This window comes from Mobula hypostoma, chromosome 2 (genome assembly GCF_963921235.1).
Source record: "Mobula hypostoma chromosome 2, sMobHyp1.1, whole genome shotgun sequence".
Taxonomy (NCBI): Eukaryota; Metazoa; Chordata; class Chondrichthyes; order Myliobatiformes; family Myliobatidae; genus Mobula; species Mobula hypostoma.
Window position 1 is genome coordinate 243,194,971 of NC_086098.1, and position 9,544 is coordinate 243,204,514.

A 9,544-nucleotide genomic window follows, 5' to 3' on the forward strand; every position below is an offset into this window, starting at 1 on the left:
ATTGAAAGTGATATATAGGGTCATAAAGAAAGCTCTTAGCTTCTGGTATCTCTCCCCCACTTTTCCTTCACTACATCGACGACTGCATTGGCGCTGCTTCCTGCATGCATGCTGAGCTCATTGACTTTATTAACTTTGCCTCCAACTTTCACCCTGCCCTCACGTTTATCTGGTCCATTTCCGACACCTCCCTCCCCTTTCTAGGTCTTTCTGTCTCTGGAGACAGCTTATCCACTGATGTCTACTATAAGCCTACTGACTCTCACAGCTATCTGGACTATTCCTCTTCTCACCCTGTCTCTTGCAAAAATGCCATCCCCTTCTCGCAATTCCTCCGTCTCCGCCGCATCTGCTGTCAGGATGAGGCTTTTCATTCCAGGACAAGGGTTAAAGAAAGGGGCTTCCCTTCCTCCACCATCAACTCTGCTCTCAAATGCATCTCCCCCATTTCACGCACACCTGCTGTCACAAATCCTCCCGCCACCCCACCAGGAATAGAGTTCCCCTGGTCCTCACCTACCACCCCACCAGCCTCCGGGTCCAACATATTATTCTCCGTAACTTCCACCACCTCCAACGGGATCCCATCACTAAGCACATCTTTCCCTCCCCCCTCTCTCTGCTTTCTGCAGGGATCGCTTCCTACACGACTCCCTTGTCCATTCGTACCCCCCCATCCCTCCCCACTGATCTCCCTCCTGGCACTTATCCTTGTAAGCGGAACAAGTGCTACACGTGCCCTTACACTTCCTCCCTTACCACCATTCAGGGCCCCAGACATTTCTTCCAGGTGAGGCAACACTTCACCTGTGAGTCGGCTGGGGTGATATACTGCGTCCAGTGCTCCCAATGTGGCCTTCTATATATTGGAGAGACTCGACACAGACTGGGAGACCACTTTGCTGAACACCTATGCTCTGTCCACCAGAGAAAGCAGGATCTCCCTCCCAGTGGCCACACATTTTAATTCTACATCCCATTCCCATTCTGACATGTCTATCCACGGCCTCCTCTACTGTAAAGATGAAGCCACCTCAGGTTGGAGGAACAACACCTTATATTCCGTCTGGGTAGCCTCCAACCTGATGGCATGAACATTGACTTCTCTAACTTCCGCTAATGCCCCACCTCCCTCTCGTACCCCATCTGTTACTTATTTTTATACACACATTCTTTCTCTCACTCTCCTTTTTCTCCCTCTGTCCCTCTGACTATACCCCTTGCCCATCCTCTGGGTTCCCCTCCGCCCCTTGTCTTTCTCTCCGGGCCTCCTGTCCCATGATCCTCTCATATCCCCTTTGCCAGCTCTTGGCTCCATCCCTCCCGCTCCTGTCTTCTCCTATCATTTTGAATCTCCCCCTCCCCCTCCCACTTTCAAATCTCTTACTCACTCTTCCTTCGGTTAGTCCTGACGAAGGATCTCGGCCTAAAACGTCGACTGTACCTCTTCCTAGAGATGCTGCCTGGCCTGCTGCGTTCACCTGCAACTTTGATGTGTGTTTCTTGGCATATTGGCTGTCATTAATCAATGTTTTAAATAAAGGAGATGGGATGTTATGTGAAGTCGTATAATATGTTAGTGACGCCTAATTTGGAGAAGTGTGTGCAGTTTTGGTCGCCTACCTACAGGAAAGATGCAAGCAAGATTTAGAGAATACAGAGAAAATTTACAAGGATCTTGCTGGGTCTGTCTGGTGGACCTGAATTATAAGGAAGGATTGAATAGGTATAGACTGTATTCTTTAGCACAAAGAAGATTAAGAGGAGATTTGATAGAAGTATAGAAAATTATGAGGGGTATGGATAGGATAAATGCAAGCAGGCTTTTTCCAGTGAGGTTGGGTGGGACTACAACCAGAGGTCATGGTGAAAGGTGAAAAGTTTAAAGGGAACATAAGGGGAACCTTCTTCACTCGAGGGTTGTGAGAGTGTGAAATGAATTGCTAGCACAAGTGGTGCATGCGAGCTCGATTTCAACATTAAAGTAGAAGTTTTGATAGGTACATGGATAGTACAGGTATGATAGGTATGGTCTCTGTGCAGGTCGATGGGAGTAGGCAGTTTAAGTTGTTTGGCATGGACTAGATGGGCCGAAGGGCCTGTTTCTGTGCAGTACTTTTGACTGTGACCCTGCAAGTGCTACACAACTGGTGATACAAAGATAGATGAAAGGGTAGGTTGTGTTGAGGAAGTATGGAGTCTGCAGAAGGACTTGGACAGATTAGGGGAATGGGCAAAGAAATGGCAGATCAGAATCATGTTTAATATGACCAGCATATGTTGTGAAATTTGTTATTTTGTGGCAACAAATCAGTAATCAATCCACCTCTGTCCAAATATTTATAATAGCTGGTACCTTATAATAATTTTAAAAACTGTAAATTACAGTAAGTATAAATAAAAATATAAATTGGATAGGAAAATGCAGAGGTAGCGTTCATGGGTTCATTGTCCATTCAGAAATCTGTTGGTGGAGGGGAAGAAGCTGTTCCTGAAATGTTGAATGTGGGTCTTCAGGCTCCTGTATTGAGGTAGTAATTGGTAGCAATGAGAGGAGGGCACGTCCTGGGTGATGGAATACAGCATAGGGATGTGTATGAGCGTGCACTTTGGTAGAAGGAATAAAAGTATGGACTATTTTCTAAACCAAGCTTCTACAGTGGTTTGTGCAACGCTATTACAGCTCAGGGTGTGGAAATTCGGAGTTCAAACCTGGCGTCCTCTGTATGTCCTTCCCGTTGAATATGTGGGTTTTCCCCAGGTGCTCTAGTTTCCTCCCACAGTCTAAAGACGTACCAGGTAAGTTAATTGGTCATTGTAAATTGTCCTGTAATTAGGCTACGGTTAAATCAGGGTTGTCTGGGTTGCTGACGTGGCAATGCTTCAAAGGGCCTGCTGAATAAATAAACAGGGGGCAATCTTAGAAATTGAAGGTACGAAGGCACTTGGAGTCTTCAGTGCAGGATTCCCTAAAGGTTAACTTGCAAGTTGAGTTGGTGGTAAGGAAAGCAAATGCAATGTTGTTTTGAGAGGACTTAAATATAAGAGCAAAGATGTGATGCTGAGGCTTTATAAACCATTGGTCAGATCGCACTTGGAGTATTGTGAGTAGTTTTGGGCTCCTTATCTAAGAAAGGATGTGCTGGCATTGGAGAGGGTCCATAAAACGTTTTCAAGAATGATCCCAGGAATGAAAGGGTTAACATGTTAGTATTTGATGGTTTTGGGCCTGTGCTTGCTGGAGTTTAGAAGAATGAGAGGGATCTCATTAAAACCAACCAAATATTGCAAGGCCCAGATAGAGTGGATGCAGAGAAGATATTTCCAATAGTGGAAGTCTGGGACCAGAGGACACAGCCTCAGATTAGATGGATATATCTTGAGGACAGATGAGGAGGAATTTCTTTAGCCACGGGGGTAGTGAATCTGGAATTTATTGCCATCTGGAGGCCAAATCGTTGGGTATATTTAAAATGGAGGTTGATAGGTTCTTTGTTAGTAAGGGTGTCAAAGGCTACAGGGAGAAGTCAGGAAAATGGATTTGAGAGAGAAAATAAATCAGCTGTGATGAAATAACAGTGCAGATTCGATGGGCCAAATGGCCTAACTTGCTCAAAGAAGGAAAAGTAGCACACTGCAGGAAACCAAAGGAATTCTCCTGGTAAGTTGAGTTTCTGTTGAACATCTGCCTCTCTTGCAGGTACTTTCGTCTGAACTTACCCTGATCCACAACTTGAGGAAGCTGCTCTCCAATGATTGGGTAAGATGTGTTCAGGAAGAATAATGATCTGGTGTGATTACCCTGGCACGTCCTGGTTTGTGCCTTGACTGTTCCATGTTGCAGCCTCTGTGAGCAATAGCAGTTGTATCTCATCCTTCAGACTAAAGATTTGTTTTATTTGTCATATGTACACCGAAACATACAATGAAATGCATCAGTGACCAACATAGTCCGAGGATTTTATTAAGCAGCCCACAAATCGGATGATCTTGAACAGGATTCGCACCGCCATTGACCCTAAGCTAAGATTCAATCAGAATGGTTTTCGGCAGAAGCACACAACAGTAATGCAAATACTTGCTCTCCATGGGATCATCGAGGAAGTCAAGAAGAACAACCTACCAGCCGTGCTTACTTACATCGATTTTTGCAAAGCTTTTGACTCCATTCACCGAGGTAAAATGCTGAAGATCCTGAAACTTACGGAGTGCCAGACCATCTACTGAGAGCAATAGAGTCCAGCTATACCAAAACCATGGCGAAAGTTGTATCACCAGACGGAGAAACAGCAGTGTTTGAGTTCCTAGCTGGTGTGCTGCAAGGAGACACTCTGGTACCCTACATCTTTATAATCGTCCTTGATTACGCTCTGCGTCAAGCTACCAAAGATCATGACAAGCTTGGTTTTACCATAAAACCAGGGCGAACCAAAAGGGTCAGACCAGTTACACTCACAGATCTCGATTTTGCAGATGACATAGTCCTGCTCTCTGACCAGATGGGGGAAGCACAGCAGCTGCTGACAAAAGTGGAAATTGAGTGCAATAAAGTTGGACTTCACCTAAACGCTAAAAAGACAGAGTAAATGGTGCTTAACTGCGACGAAGGTACTCTCAAGACCGTAGAGAATGATACCATTAAGAAAGTCTTTGACTACAAGTACCTCGGGTCAAGAATGATGAGTTCAGAGAAGGACATAAAGATATGGAAGGCGCTGGCGTGGAGGGCTATGAACGACATGAAGGAAATCTGGAAGTCGAACCTGACCAGAGGGCTTAAAAAGAGGATTTTCATAGCAGTCATAGAGTCCATTCTCACGTTCGGACGCGAGACGTGGACACTCACCAAGACGATGTGAAAGTCTCTAGATGGTTGCTATACACAAATGCTCCGGATGGCTCTTGACGTGAGTTGGCAACAGCACATGACGAACGTCGAGCTCTATAACGACCTACCGATGCTCACCACTAAAATCGAGGCGAGGAGACTGCAACTAGCGGGGCACTGTCTACACCACCCCGAGCTACCTGCCAGCCTAGTCATCATATGGGAGCCCAAGCACGGGAGGATGAACCCTGGGCGCCCTCCCAAGTCTATGGTCAACACGCTCCTAGAAGACAGCGGCGTGGCTAATGTAGATGAACTGAACACACTGATGAGGGAGAGGGAGAAGTGGAGAGTCCGTCATCGTGCCCGACGCCGGCCCCCTAGGCCTGAGTCGACGTTGTAGTAGTAGCCCACAAAAGTCACCATGTTTCTAGCACCAGCATAGTATACCCACAACTTACTAACCCTAACCTGTACAGCAAGGAAACCAGAGCCCCTGGAGGAAACCCACACGGTCACAGCGAGAACATACAAACTCAATATAGACAGTGACAGGAATTGAACCCTGTTCATTGGCACTGCAGACATTTACACTGCCGTTCTGTCCCATTGACAAGACAGCCCTCTGCCCGGGACCAGCCGCAACTGATTGTCCTACAGGAGACCAGCCCTTCCCACTGTCAACTGGCTGTTGACCTCTGACTTCTTGCCTCTTACCCAATCATTGCAAAGGAGCGAGCATGCCTTGACTTACATTTCGGCGGATAGAGCACAGCACCCAATGTGCTGGTGGGGGATTTTCTGTATGAGAGGTAAAATATCCCCAAAGCTGATCTTTCTCCCTCGACCTTTGGACCTGTGACAAGCTGCCAGATCTTCAGATTTGTTGATTGGTAACCCTCACCAATGTGCCATTGAAAACATCTGGATGCATCACATCTTGGTACGGCCACTGCTCTGCCTGTGACCACAAGTAACTGCTGAGAATTAAGAACACAGCTCAGTCCATCAGAGAAACCTCTGTGAGCTCCTTATACAGTTCCCACTGCCTCAGGGAAAGCACTGAGTGTAATTAAGGGCCCCTCCTGCCATAGGCATACAGCATGTGGCACCAGTGTAGCATTCCTACAACTCACTGAGCCAGTGGAATGAGGGGGAACCCACGTGCTCACAGGCAGAATGTACAAACTCCTTACAGAGAGTGGCACGAGGTGTCACCACGTAGCAACACTTGCACAATCCTCACTGATCTGATTTGATACAAACCATACATTTCACTGTATGTTTCGATGTGTTTGTTGTGGCCCGTGACCCGATCTTACAGCTAACACTGTAATAGAGTTGAACTAAGCACTACACCACCTTGCTGGGAGATCATCTTTTAAAGCAAGGTCCATTCAGGAGTCTGATAACAGCTGGATTCAACCCAATGGTTCATGCTCTCAACCTTTCGCATCTTCTGCCCGACGGGAGAGAGTAAAGAAAATGACCATGTGGGAGGAGGTTCCTGGTTACTTTGCAGGTTTACTAAGGCGGTGCGGAGTATAGGCGGAATCAGTGGGGGAAGGTTGGTTTCTGTGATGGACAGGGCTGCCTTAACAACTCCGCAAATTCTTGCAACCTCAGGCAGAGCAGTTACCTTACCAAGTTTTGCCATGGCGCATCTGTAAAGATTGGTACCATTGCGCCCACCTTCCATTTGTCTGTCATGCACCTGGTGCTCTGCTTGTCCAGCCCGCCCCTGGGGATCTGTGCGATAATGACCTTTGTTCTGCAGGCTGGCGGAGCCGTGGTTACGACCCTGACCCAGACCGGAGCGCTTGGAGCCTCTCAGCTGTCCCACCTGCCCCACGAGCTGCTGAGGAAGGTGAGTCACAGCGAGGTGTCGGTCCACAAAGGCAGCTGTTGAGAAGGCTTCAGGAGATACAAAAGACTGCAGATGCTGAAATCTGGAGAAACACACTGCATTTGAGAGACTCAGCAAGTTCAGTCAGAGGATGACATGAATGAATGAGATTTCAGTCCAGATAAAGGGTATCAACCACAAACATTGACTGTCTGTGTCCTTCCACGGATGCTGCCTGACTCTCGAAGTTCTTCCACCGCTTTAGAACATAAAACATCACAGCACAGTATAACTCTTAATATTAATCAAACTCTTCCCTCCCACATAGCCCTCCATTTTTTAAATCATAGGAGACTCTCGTATTCCCTTAATGTTTCTGCCTCTACCTCTACTTCAGCACATTTACCAATCTGTGAAGGAAGAAAAATTATCTCTGACATCATCTCTATAATTTCATCCAATCACTTTAAGATTATGCCCCCTCATATTAGCCACTTCCCCCTGGGGGGGGGGGAGTCTCTGGCATCTGCTCTGTCTGTGCCTCTCTTTTTATACACCTCTAACAGGTCACCTTTCATCATCCTGTGCTGCAGAGAGGAACAGCCCTAGCTCGCTCAACCTGCCCTCATGACATGCTCTCTAATCCAGGCAGCATCCTGGTAAATCTCCTCTGCACCCTGTCTAAAGATTCTACATCCTGTCAAGGTGAGGGTGACTAGAAATGAACACAACATTCCAAGTGTGGTGAAACCAGGAGATAGAGCTGCAACATTACCTCATGGCTCTCGTATTCAATCCTCCAAGTAATGAAGGCCAACCCACCACACACCTTACCCACCCTACTTCCTTGCAGTATCTAGAACGGGTCTGTCACTATATAACACCGGGATACAGGACTGGTGGGGACGGGTCTGTCACTGTATAACATGGGTACAGTACCGGTGGGGATAGGTCTGTCACTGTATAACATGGGTACAGTACCGGTGGGGCTGGGTCTGTCACAGTATAACACCAGGATACAGTACCAGTGGGGACGGGTCTGTCACTGTATAACACTGGGGTACAGTACCGGTGGAGACAGGTCTGTCACTGTATAACACCGGGGTACAGTATCGGTGGGGACAGGTCTGTCACTGTATAACACCAGGGTACAGTACCGGTGGGGACGGGTCTGTCACTGTATAACACTGGGTACAGTACCGGTGGGGACGGGTCTGTCACTGTATAACACTTGGTTACAGTGCCTGTGGGGACAGGTCTGTCACTGTATAACACCGGGGTACAGTACCGGTGGGGACAGATCAGTCACTATAACACTGGGGTACAGTACCGGTGGGGACGGGTCTGTCACTGTATAACACCGGGGTACAGTACTGGTGGGGACAGATCTGTCACTATAACACTGGGGTACAGTACCGGTGGGGACGGGTCTGTCACTGTATAACACTGGGGTACAGTACCGGTGGGGACGGGTCTGTCACTGTATAACACCGGGGTACAGTACCGGTGGGGACGGGTCTGTCACTGTATAACACCGGGGTACAGTACCGGTGGGGACAGATCTGTCACTATAACACTGGGGTACAGTACCGGTGGGGACGGGTCTGTCGCTGACAATATCCAGCAGGAGTCTTCTCAATGATTATGCTGTGAGTTAATGGAATTGAGTTGTGCCACCTCCCTGTTTATCAACTGGTCCCATGAACACAATTCTGATGAAGTGCACTGAAGGATTATGTTCATCTGTTTGTGTTGCCCTCTCTCAGGATGGCTTTGATGCCCTGGACCCTTTTGTTCCGATTCAAGTGACGAAATACAGCCAGAAAGAGTTTGAGAGCTGCTACCAGTACTACATTGACCGCAAGTGGATTCAACATGAGAAAGGTAATTGCTTGGCCACTGGTACTGAGAACACCCCATAACCCGTCACTTCCCCTTCACCAGCTGCTCAGACTTTGTCCACAGCAGTTGCGGAGCTCTGTGTTATTCCCCTTCCTCTGTCTGTCCGCTCCTAATTCTGTGACAGGGTTCATCAGCCTTCTTGGCCCTTTTCCAGACGCCCTCCCTTCTCTTCCCCACCCCCGCTCACATACCTCCCACCACGATCTTACTCTTCGTTTTCTCTCCTCTCTGTCTCACTCCTTGTCTCTTGCCCCCTTGCCCTCCCTCTCTCACTGCCCCCCCACTTTCTCTCATTGATTCAAATCCCTTTGTGAGGCTGCCTCACTCTGCTGGTCCCACCCTTATGTTACACAGGGGATTTGGTCCCACTTCTGAAGAGTCTCTAACACATCGCTGCCTGCAGTGGGGATCCTCTTCTCTCACCCCTCGACGGCATGACTAACCACTCTCTCTCTCTGTCTCCACAGCTCTCACGGAAGAGGGTAAGCAGGAGCTGATCTTCCTCAGCAACTACAACCCAGGCGCCTTCGACAGGATCTGCGGCCCCCTCTGAGTGCTGGCACCGCCCTTCGCGTCAGCTCTGCGCCGAGCTCTTCATCCAACACCACCCCCCCGCCCCAAGCTGAATGGAAGACATTGTGAATGGACACCCCGAGTCCAACACATTTTGCTCCAGGCAAACACGGTGCCAATCTCTCTGACAGAAGGTCATGTTTCTGCTTTTCAAGTGAGTGCCTGTGTTCTCAGTCTGGGTCTCAAGGCGAGGTAGGCTGGGGAAATTCTGCATCAAGTCCGACAGAATACAAAGCAATCAAGAACACAATCCAAGTCAAAAATGGAGGGGGGGCAGGAACATCGAACTGCTAATTCAGCCACCTACTCCAGCAATCTGAAATTTGTGTTTTCTGTCTGTACTGGAAGATGTGGATATTTTTAATGAGTATTGATCATTAAAACAGCAGATTTAA

General features: G+C 48.0%; 1 protein-coding gene across 2 annotated transcripts in view; it reads left to right on the forward strand.

Moving 5' to 3' along the window:
* Nucleotides 1-9,544, forward strand: part of dap3 (death associated protein 3) — a 38,837-nt gene extending 29,293 nt beyond the window's left edge. For both annotated transcript variants that reach the window (XM_063041851.1, XM_063041853.1), the window contains exons 11-14: nt 3,701-3,760; nt 6,606-6,695; nt 8,441-8,558; nt 9,044-9,544. In XM_063041851.1, coding sequence (XP_062897921.1) covers nt 3,701-3,760; nt 6,606-6,695; nt 8,441-8,558; nt 9,044-9,129 — 354 coding nt within the window. In that variant the 3' untranslated portion in view covers nt 9,130-9,544. The remainder of the gene's footprint in view (nt 1-3,700; nt 3,761-6,605; nt 6,696-8,440; nt 8,559-9,043) is intronic.